The 23,307-nt window shown below is 38.2% G+C and overlaps 2 protein-coding genes across 5 annotated transcripts in view; both read right to left on the reverse strand.

Annotated features, from left to right (window-relative positions):
* LOC124164328 (E3 ubiquitin-protein ligase AMFR-like) overlaps window positions 1-16,244 on the reverse strand; it is a 29,684-nt gene extending 13,440 nt beyond the window's left edge. Inside the window, exons 1-6 of the mRNA XM_046541602.1 lie at window positions 15,555-16,244; window positions 14,867-15,124; window positions 13,666-13,818; window positions 12,352-13,043; window positions 11,542-11,652; window positions 3,453-3,682 (exon numbers count right to left, since the gene is read on the reverse strand). Of these exons, the coding sequence (XP_046397558.1) occupies window positions 3,453-3,682; window positions 11,542-11,652; window positions 12,352-13,043; window positions 13,666-13,818; window positions 14,867-15,124; window positions 15,555-15,845 (1,735 nt within the window). The 5' untranslated portion in view covers window positions 15,846-16,244. The remainder of the gene's footprint in view (window positions 1-3,452; window positions 3,683-11,541; window positions 11,653-12,351; window positions 13,044-13,665; window positions 13,819-14,866; window positions 15,125-15,554) is intronic.
* Window positions 16,245-18,134: 1,890 nt separating this feature from the next.
* The window catches only part of LOC124164336 (protein MTSS 1), a 59,869-nt gene continuing 54,696 nt past the window's right edge, over window positions 18,135-23,307 (reverse strand). For 3 of the 4 annotated variants that reach the window (XM_046541631.1, XM_046541624.1, XM_046541616.1), the window contains 2 exons: window positions 21,869-22,240; window positions 18,135-21,114 (listed from right to left, as the gene is read on the reverse strand). In XM_046541631.1, coding sequence (XP_046397587.1) covers window positions 20,914-21,114; window positions 21,869-22,240 — 573 coding nt within the window. In that variant the 3' untranslated portion in view covers window positions 18,135-20,913. The remainder of the gene's footprint in view (window positions 21,115-21,868; window positions 22,241-23,307) is intronic. The other variant, XM_046541640.1, reaches the window with a different exon arrangement.

Consider the following 23,307-nt stretch of genomic DNA (forward strand, 5'->3'; position numbering starts at 1 on the left):
GTGGGAAGCAATAAAAAAACCCTTAAAGGTAATTTTTATAGCCAATTTATTTGCGTGATACATTATTAAAATATTTATTTTATGATTTAGACGCTCTACTTTAACGGGAGTTACTAAAATACTCGGATGTTTTCTTTTGCCGCGATAGTTGATGGCGTTTCTTCGTCACGTAATTTTTTATGCTTTGCAAGTGCAATTTTTGGCATCTCGACCTCACATTCGTCTTCTTCATTCTCGCTCTCATCTTCCGATGATGCAGCTGTTTTTGCGCGGCTCTGGACTGCAGCCACAATTTCTTCGTCATTCTGATAAGAATATACAGGAGTTTCCTCGTCTTCGCGAACCCAGGCCTCGAGATCACTCACAAATAGTTTATTAGAAAGAACATCTGAAGCTTCACGTGCGTCCTCTTCCGTGAAACCCAAAAACTCGTCTTCGTCTTCCATGCTCTCGCCCGCTGTATACTCGCACTTTGACCAGCAATTTAGGATTGTAGCTGAAGTTATTTTCTTCCATGCCAATCCAATATTATAAGCCATATTCTTCAGGGTGACTGTTTTCAGATATTCTTGTACCTGCAGTTCTGAATTTATGACACTAGTGAGCAATTCCCGCCGATAATGGGCTTTAAATGCTCTGATTATCCCTTGATCCATGGGCTGAATAAGAGCTGTCGTATTTTTTGGTAAAAGCAAAGCCACTATTTTGCCATCCCTCGATATCAAAAGCTCAGAAGACAGATGGGCCGAACAGTTATCTAACAGGAGTAGTGCCTTCTCTTCTAACTTTTTTGATCTTAAGTGGCTCTTAACCGATGGAACAAAATCTTCATTGAACCAAGATAAAAAAATTTCTCGAGTCATCCAGGCATTCTGACTGTTTGTGTAATTTATGGGTAGTGCTGTCATATTAACGTGCTTGAAGCACCGAGGACTTCGATTTCTACCAATACACAGAGGTTTTAACTTCTGACTTCCTGATTTTTTCGCGCACAGTAATAAAGTCACTCTTTCTTTGCTCATTTTTATTCTGGATTTATTTGCCGACTTCTTAATATCAAGTGATTTTGTTGGAAGCAATCTGTCGTAGAGAGCGGTTTCATCGCAGTTATACAATTGCTCTTCAGTGTACTCACCCTCATCAATCATCTTGCGTAAAGTCCCACAGAATTCTCTAGCTGCTTCACTGTCACTGGAACGAGATTCTCCTTGCATGCTAACTTGCACTATCCCGTGGCGAATTTTCCACCGCAATAGCCAGCCAGCAGAAGCAACAAAATCATGAGCACCACCTATTTGTTTATTTAATTTAATTGCCTGTGCTTGTAAAAGTGGACCGGATAATGGAACACCTTCACTGCGCTTCTGAACAAACCACGTAAACAAACATTCATCCACATCACCAGCAGCACTCAATCTAGCCTTTTTTCTATCAAGTCCTATTTCGTCATCCACTTGATCAACAAATGATCGTAATTTATCTTCTTCTTTCATCCGACCACGAATAGTTCCTTCAGGAACACCAAACTCCCTGAATAAACTTGATTTTGAATCACCGCGTTCCACTCTGTCGATTATGCTCAACTTTTCTTTAATTGTGTAAGTTTTCCTTTTGGCAGACATCGTTTTAACCCCAAAATCAATGAAAATTTTCGTAAAAAAGTAATTTTCATATTTATATTAAGCCTAAGACAAAGGTAAAACAGCCCATTCATCATTAAATGCTCGAAGCCTGTGGGCATTGAGTACCTACCTTGGTTTGAGCGCCGCGGTGCGAACGTACGAATGAGAATTATCTCAATCTCCCAGAATCTCGAAAATTATTATAGCCGTGAAAAACACTTTTCAGCTCGAGTTCACAAGACACAATGATCGATCAGGAATCACCGAGTTTTTTTAATGGCTACGAAACAATGTATGGAATACGTCGCCAACCAAGTTAATGCAGTCGCTTGAAGTTGCGATGCGTCGTTAGTCACACCGAGATAAAATTCGCCACAAAGTTACCTACCTCAAAAAAAAAGGTCAATGTAATCATCTCGGGGGACATGGTGAGACCCGCGGTATATCCGAAACCGCGGTAAAGTGAGGCGCGTAATAAACGGAATTTACTGTATTGCTATTGCGATCAAGTTGTCTTCTTTTAGATTTGCTCTCTTATCTGTTAACACAGTGCTATAACAGGAAAGAAATCTTTCTGAGTCCACATTTGCAGAGGGAGTCCAAATTCCTTAAAGGCACTTGGATACAAACTATGTCTCAAGACAATTTGAGCTCCTGCATTGCTTTAATTATATCCAATGAACCCTGGGAATTTTGCTTTTGTAGTAATTCTCCCAACCCCAACATCAACTTCTCTGTCTCCATTGTCTCGAGGCCATGATTTTTTTGTTTTTAAGTCAGGGTTCACGACTGCAGTGGAAACTCCTTGGGGATCAAAAACTGAGATCTTTTCCAATACCCATTTTTCTGCTTAGATCTTCTATGATAAGAGAACTAAGTTTGGTTGATGCCTTTCAAGCCATCTATATTAGTATTGACTTTACAGCAGCTGCTTTAGAGGTTGTCATATCTTGCAAATGTATTTCACATTAATTCACATTAAAATTCGCGTTATCACATTTGCGACTTTTACATATCCCTACTAATTAACAATTTATTTTAAATCAGTCCCAAATTGGAAAAGAGATTTGATGCTTTCTTGGCGTATGTTAGTAGTGAAGGCTACTTGGGTGCTCCACCAGGTTATCTCTTCCATGGCTGCCAACGTTTTGGGGTACAAATGAATGTTGTTCGACTCATACCCCACCAGTACGGCTCTTACCCCAAAACATAGGCAGCTATGGAGGAGATAAATCTGGTGGAGCACCCTTCACTACCAATTACAAATTGGTTGCATGCAATCACATTATGATACGATTCCAATTAACTGGTTCCACAGAGCTAAAAATGTTTTAAAGCCTTTCCCTCGAACATTTACACTATTTCTGCGCCTTGATAGACATAATGAAGGGAGCCTGTTAGACAGTGTGAGGATACTGAAATATAGGTTCCAGCATCAAATCTAGATGTAGCCTTTGGATACTTAAAAACACAATCCTTGCCGAGTTTTTTGTTTCAGCTGAAAGAAGTAAATGGCCCTGATACACTTCATGGGTGAATTTCTCATGCCTTTAGCAATTACCGCGGGAGCTGCATTCAAAACTAAACAGATTAATTACTGACAAGTTCATTTTCACCATACTACTACAACTTCAAGCATGTGACTGATCTGTATCAAGCAGTGTGATGACACATATGTTAAATACATTCTAAACCAGTGGCACTAGTATCAGATTTGAAAGTTGCATTACAAACAATGCACTCTAGTACAGGGCCTTGGGTTAACTTTTTTAAATGATTTATGTTGATAACTAGTATTAGTACTCATAAAAATCATTAAAAATGCAATACCATCAAAGTGGAAGAAGTGATTTGGCTGGCGACGACGCATGTGACCATCACCCATACGACCTCCTCCTCCAACAATACCGAGGCCTCCACCGGTCAACTCTTCCTCCACAGCAACAACACCCATCTCACGCCCCATGGCACTTCCCCTTGGTCGACCACTCTCAATGCGAAGCACTAACCGACAGGTGGGACATGATGCATCCTGCTCCAGCCATGATTGCAGACATGAACTGAGAAAAGAATTCAATGAGATTATACAACATTTTTTATCACAAAAGGGCACTAAATCACAAATTCCACCCCAAATAGCTTTGCTGCCAACTAATAGGAGAATGATAATAATTCCAAAACCATTTCTGATATTCATTTGCTATTATCCACTATAATATTAAGGAAATAAATACAACACCACAAATAGATTAGAGTTAAATCTCAATTTTGAATTCCTCATAAGCAAGTTTTTCACTATTTTACACAATTCTACCACCTGATTTCAAATCTACCATATGCCAACAACCACTCACTAACAAGAAATACAGTGCAACCTCGATAAAACAAGACCCCAAGGTGTTCAAATAAACGCTTGCTACAGCGAATTTTCGCTTTACCGGAGGTGGAACAAATAACTGCCAATAAATCTATTGTCAACACTCGTGAAGGATCAGGATTGGTGTGGCGACGGAGACATTTCTATCTGAACTTAAGCATAAATCAAGACGAAAGGTAGTTTCTTTTGCATCAATAAATTTCCTTACCTGAATAACAAGATAACCATTCAATTTATAAGTGCCAAAATGAATAAAAATCATGTTAAGCATTGATTTGTCAATCATTATCCCAATGCACAACCGACAAAGCCACTTTTCTATGTACTAACTGCATTTACATGATCATTCTACAGCAGACTCCCGATTATCCGGCTGCGGTTTAGCCGTGTTGTGGATTATCCATGCATGATTTTCAATCTCGCTCAATTTTTTCCGCTCATCATTCATCTCAATCATTATTTTAAAAATCGGGCGCAAAATCATCGGAATTACAGCATTAATGCTAAGGTACTCCGGGCTTATAATTTCTGTTAGAATCCCCTTCATAAAACGGAAGCAATAATGCGCTAGCTGCATTCACAAAAGCACCGTGTTCCTGTGTTCCTCGCAGTGCACGACCGCACTCCTTGATCACGGATACACGTCGCACAGCATTTGCAACCCAGGCAACTTGAGCAATATGCGACTAGGTGGCGTGGTGCCTGACAGTGTAGTTTCTGACGTCAAGCAGTGGTGTCGAAGCATTCGTGCAAACCACTTTTCTGTATCCGTGATCACACAGCCACGGGTGTGTGGTCTTCGAAACCAGGCCTTACATGGATAATTAATAATACGAGTACAACCATGTCATCGCTACTAAAAAGATTGCGAACTGGCGAAGAACGCTCTCAATGAGTCCGGGAAACTCTCTTAAATAACAGAATAACTGCAAAAATAATAATATATTGTTTGTTTTACATAAATTATGAACATTACGAGACATTTAAGTGAAAGTTTGGATTAACCGAGTTTTCAGATTACATTAGACTCTGGTTAATATGAACAACATTATTACGAAGTTCTCGTTTTTATGAAGCAAATCATTGGTCCCGACGAAAAGGCCTATCCTAGCTATAGGAAAAGAAACGTTATTATGAAATTTTTGTTTTTACCAAATTTCGAACCTCAGTCCTGGTCCTGGTGGTTAAAAAATGAACTTTATTACGAAGTTCCACGCACAAGCTATGGCATTTAGATGTATATTCACTACGCTAAGTTTTAACAATCACGCCACGTTTAAGTTCTCCTCGTATACTATGACCAAGAGCGTCATTTATGATTCTTTCTTCACAATGCACGCAACGTCATATAATAAGCTTCATTCCTGGGGGATCATGGTGGCAGACTCATTACAGTTCGTAAATTTGATGTACAGTTAGTTCTCTTCCTACCCACATTCGATTTACAAACTTTCAGAGATGCCAGCATTCACAAATTTTGAATTTGGCACCTTTTGATTTGGCCGTTGCTACGCGGAACAGCGTAGAGGAAAGCGTACTCTAGGCATGATCTGAACAAAGTATCATTGAATCCGGTGTGAAGTTAAGAACTGTTTCGCGTTTCGCCCGTTGTTCCTTGCTGCGGAGAGCGATTTTTTTCGGCTCCGGCTGCATCGCATGCACATCTAGATCAGTTCGTCACGATCGTGAGTTAGCGCACAATTGTTATGAAGTGTTGCATTCTGCAGGATAATCATATTCTTTGATGCCTTGCATACAGTCCGGCCAGTGATAGTTGTCCGATGACGGCACAATAGGAGGTATGGATAACCCTTCGCCAGCACGGTTTGCAGCCAATCGCTGTCCCCCAAACGCACCTCTCACCATCGCCTAGTCATACCAGCGAAATAAGCCTGATCCACTAAAACATGCCCTTTCTTCGAAAACCCAAAACAAGTGATTCTTCCACTCGGTCTTTCACGCTCGTCGTTCTTTCCGTCTCCTTTCTTCACGGAGCCCTTTATAGTCGTTTCACTTTCTTACCTGGTAATGCTGCCCCGACCTAGACTATTCTGCCTGTCATCGGACAACTCTCGGCGGCCAGACCGTAGGTTTATCAACTTATGAACAAGGTCTTGGAATGCATCTAGTTCGTAAATCGGACTTACTGTACTCGGGAGGATATCAACCCTCAATTACGTCATGCCGCATGCCCAAACTGAAACGAATTATCCTGTTTATAAATATATCCGCGTAATTTAATCGCGTTTATAACATACGGTTTTTTCGACGATTCCTAAAAGGCACGTTCATACGAACTTCGTTACTACGAACCTCCAGTTTTTCGGTCCCGTGAACTTCGTAATAAGGAGAGTCTACTGTATTCGTCTCTCCCCATCACTAGCCCAGATAATCGGGAGTGTACTGTATTATTTTGGTATTTTTTGCTGAAAATTCAAACAAGTACAGATAAAACTTTATCGTGGTTATTTAATGCCTCAAATGCTTCCATTGGTGTATGTTCGTTGCACCTGTATGCTTTGCGGAGGATATGTGAAATAACATATCACATTTGTTTCTGCAGATGAAAACGGTGGAAGGTGGTAGAACGATTCTGACTCGGAAGACTTTTTTTAGCATCCAATGTAATATCTTCATTATCTACACTAAAAAGTCTGCTTGCTAAGCATGTATAATGATGTGATTAAAATTGCTGTTGTTTCAAAAAAAGTTCCATTTTGAGTGTTGCTCCTGTGACGTCATTGAAATAATACATTGACTGTATCTATGGCACTGCAATAAAAAAATTTGGATAACAACTGGTAACATAAGAAAAGATATTAAGTTGATATTATTTCACGAAAAATATAATGCAGAAATTATGCTGATTTAGTACAACAACAGCAAGCTGCAAGAAACTGTGATTAATATAACATGCACAGGTAATGTATGCAACAAAGAAATGAAAAAGCTTGCCCATTCGATGGACCCTAAGGGGAACAAAACTTACAAGTATGAATTTATTGACTTAAAATTCTCAATAATGACTGTGAAGTATGAAATAGAATGCAGTATATTTTAAATTAAATAAACTAAAATGACAGCATCAGCTTTTCACAAATGTCACCACTAACAGCAAATCATCTGCCTCTAGAAGCATCATTGCAAGAAACACCCACTACTGCAAGGGTTTTGTCAGAGAGTAGGTTGTAAGAGAGTTCCGTACAGTTTCGTCTGCGTTATATCATACAGGGAAGACTTCTTAAGATATTCTGCTAGGATTTGAGTCCTTTCTTCCACGGCTTCAGATTTACACCGCAGGCATCACCAGCAATTATGAATGGAGAGAACACTTTCCTGCCAAGGGCATTATAATTATTGCTCTATGGTGATGTCAAATACCGTATAAGCGCGTGTAAGAGGCGCACCTTTTTTCCCAGAAATTGCAGCCGAAAATGGGGATGCGCCTCTTACACAAACTTCTTATCTTCCCCCTCCCCTTCACCGGTCGAAAGTCCAAGGGGAACTGAGTGGCCTTGGTTTTCAGCGTGAGTCAGTCATCTGAAACCCTCAGTCAAAAACAAGTGGCAGGGAGGGGAGTTTCTCCCTTAGTGACATATTTTTAAAATGCTCCTGTTTGATTTTCTTGTAAGCATCGCCTCCCCCTCCCCCCCCCGTCACGCCAGTACCCCAGAGGTGAATATGGAAAAGATCGCACGGGGTTTTTCCCTCCAGAGGGCGTGCTAAATTTACTGCCTCGAGTGGGCATCCTGCGGCATTTATACTGCAAATAGTAATCGCTTATCAAACGTAGGGAAACGCGTGGTTTTGAAGGACGTACCTGGTTAATAGTCAACATCTGTCTTGCCGAGCAATTTCCATTACGCTGAGGACGTGATTTTTCAAAAATCATCTTCAGACGCTAATACGAGGAGTTTTGCAACAGAAAATGATATTGGTGTCAAAACCTGCGGTTTAAAAAATTCGAACGATAGTGTTCATTGTTGGACTAAATGGTGGATAGAAGAAATCGGAAATTCTTATAAGTGAAGAGCGCTGAGGAGAAGCCGAGGGGAAGGAGCGCGTTCCCTCCCCTCCGTATTTCAAGCTACGATGCTATGAGTGAAGGAGCAAGGGAAGAACACGTCCGATCTTGCATGTGACGTCATTGCCTTCAAAGAGAAGAGGCGAAGGCGCAGCAATATGTGATGTACGCAGTTTGCGTTACCTGAAGTTTCCAGTCCGTCTCGTCTTGTTTGAATGCGCTTATGCTACGCTTGTTTCTTCCGAAATTGTGCTGTTTGGACTCTGTTGAATATAAGTAGCCTTGTTTTAACTCTAAATCTTTGTGTCAATCAATTAGAGCTTAAAAAACTTAAATGCTGTCAGATATAAGTCGCGATAGGTGTCATTCTTTTTGGAACCTCGTGCATGCCATACAATTGCTGAAAGATATCGAGATATCTTCGAGCTCAGTAGGTGACTCACCTAACATTCGGCCTCCAGAAACCGGGGGAATTGAACCTGGTAGACCAAAAAAGGTCAGTTGGTGAGATGGGGTATGGATGAAACATGTTTCCATTGTTCCCCTGTAACTTGATATTTTTCCTATTTTCCTGTGGGGTCTCGGAAAGGAAAAAAAATGGCAGAGGGATTGGCTGATGGAGGGCCGAGTGTGGTTCCGTTAAATCTACGACGTGGTTATTATCCTACGGCGCTGAGATTGCCCCGATTGCGGTCAATTCTCTTGGGAAGGTTCATACTATTTGCCTGTCGTGTTTTGCCTAAAAATTTTCCACGGCTGCAATTCTATTTCAATACCCCCGCGAGAGCTTTTAAACAAAATTGTTCGTGAGTAGGACTAGCATCGTAGAGCAACGGCATGTGCAAAAAGAGGATTGGAACCCTTACTACTCCCTCTTATGCCGCTATTACCGCCGCAGTTATCAAAATTTCCTCTTTCAATTCGTATTGAAAGAAGAAATTTCGATAACTGTCGAAATTCCAGGCATACGTCTGCAACACTGCACAATAGGATAAAAAAATGCCGCAACATTTCTTTTCTTCATAGCTTCGATGCTCAAAATAGGGGTGTGCCTCTTACACAGGCTTATACGGTATCAGACTTCTGCATGCATATAATTTAGTGGAACCATCAGTAGATATTCATTTTAACTCAGCTTCTATCTTTAAGAAAAAATGTTTGGAAATAATTGATGTCTCTTTATTATGCAGATACCATCCCTTATAGCAGACAGGTTTTCGGGGTTACTACCGCGTAGATTCATTTCATTAAATCATAAGCTGCTCTAGTGCAAACTAGATAGTTTGGGCATCAGAGGCACACCTCTCAACTGGATTGCATCGTACCTTCTCAATTGATCTCAGACAGTTAATCTTTTTATCGATGGAATTAAACATACCTCTAACATGAAATCTTCTCGGGAAATCAGCCGGGTGATGATGGCCATTGCTGCCAACGTTTCGATGGCCTTCTCTGCCATCGTCTTCAGGGCGAATCTGGCGCAGAGAAGGCCATCGAAACGTTGGCAGCAATGGCCATCATCACCCGGCTGATTTCTCGAGAAGATTTCATCAACAGCATTCGCCGGGAAAGAACCAAATCCTTCTTCATACCTCTAACATTTGTTTATCCTCAAAGGGTGTCCCAAAAGGGTATATTCTTGGACCTTTTCCATTCGTGATATACATCAATGATTTACCAGCACCTTTATCATACACAGATAATATTACACCAATCCTCTACGCAGATGACACAAACGTGATCATCTCCTCTTCACAAAGCTACCTGATTGAAGAAGCAAGGCAAGCTACAGATTTACTTGATAAGTGGGCCAATGAAAACCATTTAATTGTAAACGCTGAAAAAGCAAATTGATTCATTTCTCTACCACTAAAAATCTCACATCAAGCCTACTTATTAAGAGCAATCATAAATCAATTGAGCAAGTGTCTTCTATTCCAGTTTCTGGGTGTATATTTGAGTTCAAATCTTTCTTGGACCCTGATCTTTTGAGTCATAAACTAAGTTCCACATGTTACTTACTGAGACAACTCAGTAGTACAGTGAGAAGGGATACACTCCTTAAGTCTGTACTATGGGGAGTTTTATTCCCACATCCTAAGCAGCATAATTTTTTGGGGTTCCTTTCATCTTAACTCATTGCACATTTTCTGACTTCAAAAAAAGGCTGTCAGAATCATAGCCCATGAACCATACAGACATTCATGCAGACCCTTATTCGAGGAGCTAGGCCTTCCACCAATTCCGTGCATTTACATAATGATTACAGTGTTGTACATAAAATCAAATATTGGAAGCTTTCCCCTTAAAAGTGACCATCACTCCCATCACACAAGATGCAAACACAACATACACCACACTAATACAAGAACAAACTTTAACAAACTTGGCCCTAAGGAAATGGGGATGCGACTATACAAAAAACTTCCTTCTGATATAAAGAATATTAAAAAATGTAGTGCATTTAAAATGCAATTAAAAAGGTTCCTTCTACTAGGTTCCTATTTTTCTTTGGAGGAATACTTATGTGAGTAAAGGAAGGGCTTGACGAAATTTTATACAATGTGTTTTTTTTATTCTTTGTTTTGAATGTTAATTATGTGATATATGCGTTGACTGATTTTATGTTTTGTTAAGTAACTTATGTTTATGATTGACGTACCTTATACCTTGATAAATGTACCGTGGCCTTTGGGCAAATAAAACATATTATTATTATTATTTGTACTATCTCAATGGCAATTAATGTTTATGAAAATATGTTTACCTCAAATGTGATTGTTAAAATTACTGTACATTTTTGATTATATATTTTGCATGTTTTCCAAGTCAGTGCCAACTATGATTGCTCACACTTGAATGTGAATACTTTCAGATTGTACTTTTACTATTATTGTGTGTTTTTCTGATTACATCTGTCCGAGTTTGAGTAAACTTATTAATGCTCCAAAGGAAAAGTCCTTGAGCAAATAAACTCTATCTATTAAGCTTTTTTTGGGATAAAACCTGACTCCTGTGGTTCAGCAGACTCCTTACTTTCCTCATACGGCCCCCTGCTATGCTTGGCTGTCTCCAAAACTCAAGAGCTATTAAAAGAATCAGGATTTCGGAATTGAGAGGTTATTATGGCTGCAGCGAAAGACCAGCTAAACTCCATTCCGATAAAAGCTTTCTCAGAATGCTTCCAACAAAGGCAGCACCCCAAGGAGAAAGTGTGTAGCCAAGAAAACAACTTTGACAGTGATCAGGTTTCCAATGATCCAGGCATTCCAGCTTTTAGTCCCCAGATAAAGGTCCAATACTTTTCTAGCAGAACCCATTATGTAATTGCTGTTATGAAGCCACTTTACATCACGGTAGAATGACAAGAAAAACAGTGTTTCAAATGCTGTGGCAGTGATTTCATACCTTCTTCTTTGAAATGTGAAAAGATAGAGAGATTTTAAGTATTTTCCCTAGCCAATTTGAAAATTTAATAGTCTTCCAACTTAAATTAGGTTAAAAAAATGTACACATACTCATGGAACAGATGGCTACACGGAAGCTTTCTGGCAGCATCCATCTTTTCCCAGCATATTGCACAATTATCTGAGTTGGCAGATAGATCTTCTTCAGTGGCCATGGGGTAGCTGCAAAATGAGAAATTTGATGGCACTGTGATATAATGCAACTCTTAATAATAGTGGCTAATTCTCCCAATACATAAAACTGCATGAGAAACTTTTGACATTAGGAAATATAATATTAAATCCCTATCAATAACTAATGGTTACTACTGACACACATTTAAATTTAAGAGAAAAGTAACCAATGCACAGCATCTGCAAATTTATTGCAAACCTATTTTTTATAAATGAGTGAAAAATATTTATTATTAAAGAGCGGATTCTGATTTTACACCCACATACTCCAAAAAGTCATTTTTGACCTCATTAAAAATTCTTAGGGCAACAAAATTACATAATTTCAGGTTACTATGACACGTAGGTTAAATTTAAAAACGTAATTTGTATCATATTAATAAAAAATTTCATTTTGAAAACCAGGGCATCAAAGGCATTACAGTAACCTTTCTGGGCTAAAATGGATCGAAGGGTGTCAATAGCATGCCCATTTTCATCCTATTGATCGCAATAATTGCCTGCATTCATTTAATTTAAATCTAATTATAAAACAGTAAAATTCCTCCAATATCAGAGAAAATAATGATGAAAAACCCACCATAATAATACCCCCACTTTATTCCCACTAAAATATAGCCTCTAAGTTCCATAATGCCCTAGGCACTGAGGTGAAGAATTAATTTAGGATGTTATTTTTATACTCACTTATCTTGCATATGCTTCAAGACACAGAGGTAATTACGATGCCGTTGAAGCCTCCTCCGAACTTCATGAGCCAAGTATCTCAGTTGCATGCATATGACGAGGGAAGCCATTGAAAGAAAAACATTAGCCCACAGTAGCATATGCAAATGATGAGCAGCATCGAGAATAAGTCCCCCGAGCTCAAACCAGAGCTCAACATGGTACCACGAGACCCATGGGAACCATGATTCCCTCCCTCCATCTCCTGAACTTGTGCTTGGTCCATTATCCCCACCATCTCCAGTCAATCTTGGACTGCGGCGCAACCATGAGAAAAGGCCTCCCTTCCTCTGGCCAACATTCTGTTGATTTCCTGAGGATATATTCCTGAACCTTCCGAGCCACCTAACCACACATCCATCTTCAATGTGTGCCCAAATATGGGAAAAGACTGCACTGAAATGCCACCACTTGAACTTAGAACCTTTGTCATGTAATCTGGATAAAGTGGTTGATGATGCAATAGCAACAGCTTCTGGAATTTGCTTTATGCTCCCATCATCATCATCTTCAGCGGATAGGTTGGATGCATCTTCAAAAGTACTGACAGGGGTTTGGTGAGGTCTTGTCTCAACATGATGCCGACTGATATCATAAAGGTGAAGTCCATAGCGAAGCATAACATGAAGAGTTCTGATAGAAAGTAGCAAACACTGGAAAAGTAAAGAACCAAAAGATATCATATGCCATGCCACCACCACCTGACACTAACTACCATAGAACAGTGAAATGGAAAACACATACAACAAAATTCTTCAAGTAAAACCTTATCCCTGCAGTGCTGAAAAAAATCACACTTAAAAATAGAACGGCATTAGATAGAACATTAGAAACCTTAGATGTAACCCTTGTCCTATACTCTCAAGGGACCTCGATGCCATAGATGAACTAAGCTTCTCTCAAAATTAGTGGTTTAGTGGTGATTTGACAATTTTTTACTCAGAAATTGTCAATGGTTTGTGTCTAATGCACTTTCTTATGCATGGAATTTTAAACTCAGTTGAATTTAGGAAGAAAAATAAGGCATGCAAAACATTCTGTTTTTATGCAAAAACAGAATTGATTTTAAACTCTTTCGACTAGTAATATTTTTTATTGCTGATTTCCTTCCATTTTTAAGTGTGATTTTTGCCAGGACTACAGGCACAAGGCTTCAATTGCAAAATTTTATAACAACCCTGAAGAAGATACCCGTGATTATATTCATGACAATAGGCAAAAAGAAAATTCATTCCTACACAATAATGGAAAAATTTAGTCATAATTAGGTCTTACCTCAGCAGCCATGAAGGCAAAAGTGTTCAATCCCAGGTATATGCCAACAGCAGCACTCAGAGCCAAGAGACCCCAAGAAAAAATGAGAATTGCTGCAAGAAGGGACATGAGCCGTATGTGGCTCCACCGAGGGGTTGTGGGGGAAAATGAGAGCTAGAGAAAAAATAGTATAAAGGAATGAGAAATCCATAAATTTGTAAATCAGTTACTATTTAATACAAAATACAGTTGAGACTTGATTGCCCGTTGCTTGATTACCCACTAGTTAGATCATCCGTCTATCATTTCACAATCCAATGTTCCTACATGTTAACTCCCATCTTGGCCAACACTCCTCCAAGAAAAAAATATTTTTTTGCCACAACTTTGCCCTTTCTGACCCTTCCCTACCTCAGAATAACTATTTTTTTCTGGCATATGCGGAGGGGAGGCGGAGTTGCACAAAAGAGGCAGACAGGATGTGACACAGGAACCAAAGTACAAATAGTAAAGAAAACTATTGTGAACAACCAAGAGTGTCGCCATCAAATATCATTTGATTTTGCATTTACATAATAGGATGGGTAATCAAAGCTCAACTGCAACTAACATTACAACTCTACAAATTAAGTACACATAAGAACATTAGATATTTATCTATAAAATATATAATACATATATATCCAGACAGAGATCATAAAACCATTAAATATGTATCTAGACTATATAGTATAAAATAGAAAAAAATCTGAACCAACAATCCAGTGTAACTTGGTCATTCTAAAACAATCTCCTAGGATTTATTACTTTCAGGCTCCAATAACACACATTCTGAACTTTCCTGTGATAATTACAAGAAAGATTTCTCCAAAAAACCGAGAGCCATGTCTAGCCAAAAATTGGAAAATAATGTCACTCTTAGGACACAGACTGAATAGGAAACCTCACAAAATAAATTGATAAAGGATAAGTAAATGCTAAAATAGTCCCACTATAAGAAGTTACACAAAACAACTGTGAGAGAATATTCTGGTATGATACCATTGTACGATCAGATTTATCATCAGTGTTAATTTTGTGTTGCATAGGCAAGAAATTATTCTAATGACTTATTTGTAGAACTAAAATCAGAAATTCAACGTAAAGAGGATAGCACAAAGTAATATGTAACGGCATAGCAAATATAAAAACCTAATATTTATTGTAAAACATAGCAACTCACATATTCGAAACGATCCTTGCATAGCTGTGATAAGAGCTGAAGAGCCCCAAGCAGGGAGAACCATGAGCACCACAAAAGTACATCATCTAGGTGTTGAACATTCATTACACCGAAAACAAAAATAAATTTATAAAATAAAAAATTCCAGAATTTGTCGCGAACGTGTTGCTGTTCAGACACTCTAAGTTCCCCAAACACAGCTCCTTGTATTATTTTCCCTAATAGAATCAAACAGCAGTAAGCTCCGTTGATGAGAGACTAAAATAAAAAAAACAGTATTAACAGAGTCACCAAGATTGTTAACATGACGGATAATTCTAAAATGTAACATTAATAACAGACAAATTTCTTAGCTACTTCCTTAACTGCTACACTTATGACTGACATGAGACTTGAGCGAGGAATACTCCACTAAACTCTCATGATTACACCAGCATAAAACTTAAACAACACTAAAAGCCTTTTTATAGCAGGGACAGGGCTTGCTTTGCTAGTACAACGGAAAGAGAATATGCAAATAATACTTACGGCGTAATTGTTCCATAAAATTATTACGCTACTCGAGATAAATAATGATGAAGTGATAATATATATGCTACGACAATGCAACACCCTTGGATTAAATTATGTGGATATGGATGCTAGATAAAGGCTAACTAAAGAAGACAGTTTAAGACTAAAATCTTACCCAAATACATAGAGGGTCGCGGATCATGAAGGCCATCACCTCCTTGGGCTTAAATCTTTTTGGAATAATTTCCTCTACAATGCCATTAGGCATGACAAATACGGTAGATTCATTTTTCTCTACCTCTACCGTCTTGGTATCCGTAGCGTAAGTCGTCAGGTTGTTTTTCCATTCGGGGTCACTAGTAACTTCAGCAGCATAAAACACAGAACTTGTGAGTAGCAACACACTGACAGTAACGTACGTTCGTAAATTTGGCAGAGGCAAACGGTCAAGTGGAATTACAGGCATTTCGAATCACTTATGTGCCTCTGAGGGCTACGACTTAGTTAAGAAGAAGACATTCCATCGAATTACACCAACTCAGGTTACAGTCACGGCCAACTTGTTTTGATATTCGTATGATGCAACCCAATCGACTTTTCGACGATTTCGCCAAGGCCGGACACTTTCCTGTTAGTATATTTACGACAACCTCATAGTTGATGCCGTTGTGATTTTTCACGGCGAGAAGAAACACTCCCTCAAACAGCAATTGTTTTTGATCTAACGTGTCCGCACCGATTAGAGGCGCTCGCGACTATTTTGTGCTATAAATATTATTTTTAGTTGTTTTTAGTAAATATTCGTTAAATTGTAGAAAAATATGTTGCTGACCAAGCTTATTTTTTATCCTGGTGTTGATTTTAGAAATCCAGAAGCTTGCATCGGTTGTTAATGACATTCGTGATGTAAGTCATCTGTTAAAATCCAGACTCAATTGATATTTATTTATGACGATTTAGATAAATTCTTGGTTTTCTCAAGGCCTTATGTCCGGCTTACATTATGTAATCCCTCATATACTACTTGAAATCGCCTTTAGGAGAACATATTTATGTTGCTACCTAGTAATAGGCGCAAACATGAGGTACGTTCGCAGATCATCGAAAGCTATTAAGCCCGGTATTATTTGATTTTTCTTTCATCCGCACTTTCTCGATACACTGGTGGATTCGAACTCGTAAAAAATATGGAGTGGTCGTTTTATGCCATGTAATATGGTCGTCGTATTCAAAGTTTGTTGTAATTGAAGTCAACTTCGGAATGCTATTTCCTTTCTTCTCTCACTAAAAGGATGAAATTCTTGGTCATTGATTATCGCGTTAAGGAAGGCACAGCCGGAAAATGGTTCACTTAATAAATAATAAAGACCGTTGAATTGAAACTCGTTCACCTAATATCGAGATTCAACGAATGCGTTATGATAATGCCTATTGTTAAATTGGCTGTACGGATTTGACACATTTCCATTGTAGGCTTAAATGAACTTTGAGACCTTTAAGAATATTCCAGTCTAATAATTTAATTTTCATCAGCAATCAAAGGTCGTAATTGGGATGTGGTTGATTACCTGTAGGTTCTCTCAAATGGGGAAATTTTAACGGGCAAAATCATGCATGTTGACCCTTTGATAAATCATTCACAGCCTTCCACAGCATTGCAATTGAGCATCCCACATTCATTGAATAAACCCTCTTTCTATTCACAATCAAAGCCAATCTTTTCCCGGCTCGACATTTTCAAGGGAAGAGGGTTGTACGGTGGAGAGAGGCTATGGAAACTATGAGGGCTAAAATGGGTGGATTTCCCATGTATTATCTGCTGCATGATATAATCTACATACTTATACATCACTTCAGCCACTTTAACTTCTACATCTAACGCTAGTCATAAGCTTACTATCACACTACCACCTTGGCAGGCATTAAATAAGGGTGAAAATGGACAGCCCTATCTGAAGAAGTGGATACAGGCTTTGATAACGGTAAAACTTTGTGGGGGACAGGCTTCTGGGAGATGCAGGGGGGTATGGAGTATCTTCACAGTAACCTCTGGGGTACAATATCTTACGTATCTAACATTAAGAATGCCATGTCCCCCATAGGAATAGTGTTCTTTCACCAACCAAGACTGCATGAGAAATAGAAAAGACTAAATCACGTTTTGCAAAACATTTGTTAGAAAGCAGTCGTCAAATTGATTATGTATTTGAATTGCTTCATATTGAACCCAAAGGACCTAGATTAGACACTTTGGTGCAGACGGAAATTTTGCAGCATCTATGTTCCAATGACAACATTGTTAATGACTTTACGTATGACTCCCACTCCCCTCTTCTAAACCTCCCACTCCTTAAACTCCTGGGCTAATGACATGATGAACCCTTCGCCTTCTCTCTCACCTGAAACCTCCCTCCACCTGCCATACCCTCCCCAAGGGAACCTCCTCCCCCTAACTTCTTTCTACCATATGACCAAGTTGTTTCCCCCTCCCTCATCTCCGTTGACCAATCCGTTTAAACTAGTTAATTACCTTCCTTCCTTCCTCCCTCCCCCTATGAGTGTGGTATAAATGATGTGATGGACCTCTGTAGAGTTCACCTGATGATGACGTCTTACGTTGAAACCATGCTCATGTAAATGTGTGAATAAATATTTCATGTGAAAGCACAAAGTTTCTTCTTTTTTATTTTTCATAATGAATAGCTTTCACAAAGTTACACCTCAAACAAATTTGTTTCAAAAATGAAAAACAAGCTTTCACTTTGAATTTATTTTGCATTTAAAATGTGAATCACATATTCATCAGCCCTTAAAACCAAAAGACACACAACACAATGACACAAGATGGAAATATCAGCAGTCAACATATACATGCATGATACAATTGAGAGTTCAATACATTAAAATCCCTTATATGGATTTAACTTATGACTAGCTGCCCTTATACAAATGAATGCAGTTGCAAAAACCATACAAGATATGTTTTAGTTCCCTGCATTATTCCAAAAGTGTGTGTGTGTAGCATATAGGATTTTAATGTTGACCAAGACAATGGAACATATACCCTTGACAAAAGCCATAGAAAAATGAGGCAAGATGTTGTAGAATATGTTATGTACATTGTATTGACTACATGAAATCACCACAGCCTCCCATATAATTTTGAGGACACATATGAAGACATTTAATGCTGATGATTTTTTTCCACCAGGTATAAAGATGGCTAACACTTTTCTTTTGGTATGATCATTTACTTGAGTGACTAACTTTAATCAGACTTTTCCATACTTCATCTTCATTTTGGAAACGTACTGAAATATTTTACAGAAACATAACTTGATAATGATTCATGTGATACATATATTGTCATTATAGAGACTGTGAAACCAAAACTGTTGATAAATCTATTCTTGCTGCTAAGTTTTAGGAGATACCTTGTTTAAACAACTGTACAAACATTCACATCAGCTTATGAAAATCAGTATAAAATGTTATACTTGACACAACTACATTAGTTTTTAATCTACCTTTTTTCAATACCAGCTACATTTCACAATGCTATCATAAATCCCTTTTATTAAAACCATAGGATAAGAACTTGGGACTCCCAGATGTTTCCAACGATATTGAATGATGCACATAAAAATCTTCACCACCCCAGTATCGTACTGATTCATATGGTAGATAACAATTTACAGAATAGGATTTCCTCAGGAGCTTCTAACCATCTTTGAAGCAATCAACTATAACTTGTGTCTCTAAGAATCGCAAATTTGTCAAATGATAAATGGCAATAAGCACTTATCCTCTTTAATACCAAACACCAAGTTTCTCCAAGTAAATACACAAGATACATATTCCATTTTAAAATAAAACCCAAAGCATCTAAAATTAAAAAATAAATAAATAGCTTATCTACTCAGCACTCATAAATATTTTAACGCCAAACAACTAAAGCAAAAAATAAATAAATCCTTTTTTTATAAACAAGACTTGTTAATATTCAGTCAGACTACTGTGAAGACAGTCCAGTTAGAGAATGTTTAGAAGTAGTTTCCTTTTTATGATTAACATCAACAATTAATACTCTCATAGTTGAGATAGGATTTTTGGTTTTTGCTACCTAATGTGCTATGATACTGATAAGATGTTGAGTAGACTTTCTGACTCTATGGCAAGAATTATCCATTGCTTACTATGGATATGATTCACTGTAGTGGATAACAGTCAATAAGAAACAAATAACATTATTGTACAAGCATAATGGTGTATGTTTCTTCGATTGAGAAAATCAATCTCCATGGAAAAAACTAGACATGGCAGTTGACAAAAATTCTAACAGTTCACTTCATATTGCCTTCCTAAAATAATATTTACTTATCTAATTCAGCAGTAAAAGCTCATTTCCTTCCAGTCTTCATACATTATTTTCCTGTATTCTGTAATGATACATACAGCATCCAGCTGAATCAAAACATGCAAAGGTTCAAATAAAAAGCTAATAGATCCAGTACTGAAATATATCTTTTCTGCCAATATGAAAAACTTATCACTTAGTATACGGTTCCAATCCATGCCTGATGGTATAGTTAGTTTCATGGCACCAATATGGTAAATTAAAATAAAAAATGGTTCAGAGCCTGAACACTGGCAAAAACCACAAAACCAGCACCTTGCAACTTTACTGGGCACAATACAAGCATTTCACAGGTCAGTCTGAGATAAAATATTTTCATGACTCAAAAACTCAATTTAAGATGGAAAAAACAGTAATATCATTGTTGAACTGTCTGATATTAACAAATTATTAGACTGATTGGGTCTGTATTTTCCCATATGCGTTCTACACCAATTGCCACTTTAAGGTAGCTTTCAGCTGATGGATGATGACTGATAACCTATCTCATGTAAGAGAGCACTCAACATAAATCTGTAAAAACATGGTTTATGTGGTTGCCACCTGAGGTAGTTATGATCACTCATACCATATTTCTACAAAAATTTAATTAACCAGAATCTTTATGGAAATACTTAAACAAAAATGTGATAAAAGTCAACAGGCTCACGTATAATTCTTTCAAAGCATGAAGTCCCAATCAGGACCGTACTACTGAAGAGTTTCTATCTAGTAATATAAGTAATGTCCTCCCTTAGATCCTATGGATGTCAAATATAAGGACATACACATAAAATTCAAATCGCCTCTTGCTTTCAGCTTCCAAAGCATGCAGGCTGATTGAAACGACAAATGACACGTATAAAATACTTTCCAAGGTATAAATTATGGTAATTCCTTTTAAAAACATAAATATTTTCCAAAAATAAATAGAAAAATTGGCTAATAGCCTCATCCGTACCAAACCAATTAAATCACACATAATGCCCTTATCAATAAAACTGTGCAATCTTTTCTCTCTTCAACATTTCCATGGCAAGTTAGCTGCACAGCTTATTTACATGGCAGTTATTTAAGCTTCCGTACAATATTACCTAATATTCCACAATATATCTTCCCACTCATGAATACATTGGCATCAGTTGTCAATTCGAAGTTGGGGCATGGGACATTCTGATGCTCCAACAACTCCCCTAGTTCTCCTTAAGGGTGCTCCCCGACGTATTTGATCCATCAATGAGTCATGGCAAATCTTTGGATCTGGCAGAGATCGGCTGCTAATCCACTGACGAACTCGAGCTGCCTTAGGATGATGAGTGGGATGCTGCTGCTGCAGCTGCTACAAACGTAAAGAATGTGAAGACAGATATGAACAAGAGCTATTAAAAATTTGAAGTACAGAAAATATACATGAATAAATAATAAAAATTTTAAGTTGAAAACAATTTCCCAATGATCTGCAACAAAAACTATGAGCTTAAGATTCACATCATTTAAAGAAAAATTCACTGGTCATTCATTGACAAAAATAGGATAAATTAAGTAATACATACATTATTTCATTGACTATATGTGGTACTTAATTTTGTTAATGTTACTACACTATCATAAATGAGGTTTTTTGAAAATTTAGGAATACATGCATTTTCACCACAATTTATTGTATAAAACCATTAATTTATGCTCTAATTTTGAAAGCAGTTATATTTCACATATGGAAGTACATCCACCATTAACACGTTGACCGCCATGGTGTTTTGGCACATATATCCTGTGATGCCATCGGTGTTTTTTTTTCATCCGTTACATAATACTGATTCACGTCACGTAGAGATATCATTACAATGAATCTAAAATTAATTTCAATCCAATATGAGGTGATTCAGTCATAATGACCACTTCAGTCATGGTCCACGCCAAAACAATCTCTCCCAGTAACCATTGGCGTAAGAAATACCCTGGGATTAAGTCGATTTGTGGTCGGTCTCATGTACGACCAACATGGCGAGGTGGGAAGTTTCATTGCCAGTCACTATGTCTTGCGCAGCGGTCGACGTGTTAACATCAAAATTACAGGCAATTATCTCTCATACCTGATGGCTGACATATTCATCTGCCCCGGCCTTGTGTGCTGCAACAGCAGCAGCCCGTTGTGCTGCTTGCTGAGCCACCTTTTGCGCTATTTGCTGTGGAGTTAACCTTGAATTTAAGGGTTCAGCCTGTATGCTAGGGGAGTGCTTCCCCCTCATAGAAAAATCTTCCTGTCCCCGACTTGGTGAACTGCTCAAAGCAGACCCTTTCCCATGACTTGTACCCCCTCGGTCTCTTGGGTGTGGCATAGTGTTGACAGATCCAGCCCTAAGATTACATAGGTCCTCAGAGTGTCTCCTCCTGGGTGATGTTCCTCCCCATGCAGGTCCCAATCCGCTTCCAGGTACACCACCACCTAACTTAGCACTAAGGGCCTAAAAACAAAAAGAGTCAAAGCCACTGTCCTCAGAGGGTCTAAAAAGACACTAATTTTATGTAAGTAGCTCTATTAAGTTGCACTAGGTCTGTTAGAGCAACTATTTATTAAATTGCAATGCGAGTTTTTTTCACCTGCAGCAAAAAATTGTGAATGAGTTGGAAATGATGGAATGAGACTCTCTTAAAAAACTTTCAAAGAGTTTTGGACCAAGACAATCCATTAACACTTATAAGAGATAGTTTAAGAAGAAAGTTCCAAAGAATGTGTTGTGATTTGCTGCTCTGTCATACTAAAATACATCAAAGATATCACGAAAAATTCTGAAAAATGTGTTAATTACATGCATGCATAACTTAGTATTGAAACAGAAAGCCAAAAAACCACAAGCAAACCACGGTTTTTGGAGAGAACCCAAAAAGAAGTAATCTACTCTCCCATCTATCTGTACCTTAGTAAGCAGAAGTCTTTCTTTCCATTGCCACGAAATCACCATCTGAGCCTCCATCCTTCATGCTCAATTTGGCTAATCTATTCACAATGCCTTACAAATTGATAACAAAATATTTTCACCCATTATGAACCCATTTAATTCTATTGTCTCCAACTGCTTTTCTTTACCTTTAATTTAAAAAAATCACTTGCCCTCTTTTACTTCTGATAAAAATTACACCGAAGATATCGGCCCACCCACCTCTCCCTTCCCAAGCAGCCCTTACATTTTTCCTTTCTCCTTTCCACCAACATTCTCCAGCCCCATTATTTTCCCACTACGGTCTAATACTTAATTTTCTAAACCTCCTACTACCTAGCCCTGCAACTGCTTTCTTCCAATTCTTCTGTGCTCCATTTTCCATGTCATTTCTTCATTGACCCATTCCAATACCTCCACTGTCCTCATATCCAATAAGGTTGTATGGAAAAGTTGACGAAATGGTTGTAAATTAAAGTTAATAGCCTTAGTTTATTGTCCAAGTCCAAGGAGCCAATCATAGACTTAAAGTATGCACTGAAAAGGTGCAAAATTTTAACGGCCATGTAAATGGGAAGCACTATTGCTTCTCA

Source organism: Ischnura elegans, chromosome 1 (assembly GCF_921293095.1).
Source record: "Ischnura elegans chromosome 1, ioIscEleg1.1, whole genome shotgun sequence".
Taxonomy (NCBI): domain Eukaryota; kingdom Metazoa; phylum Arthropoda; class Insecta; order Odonata; family Coenagrionidae; genus Ischnura; species Ischnura elegans.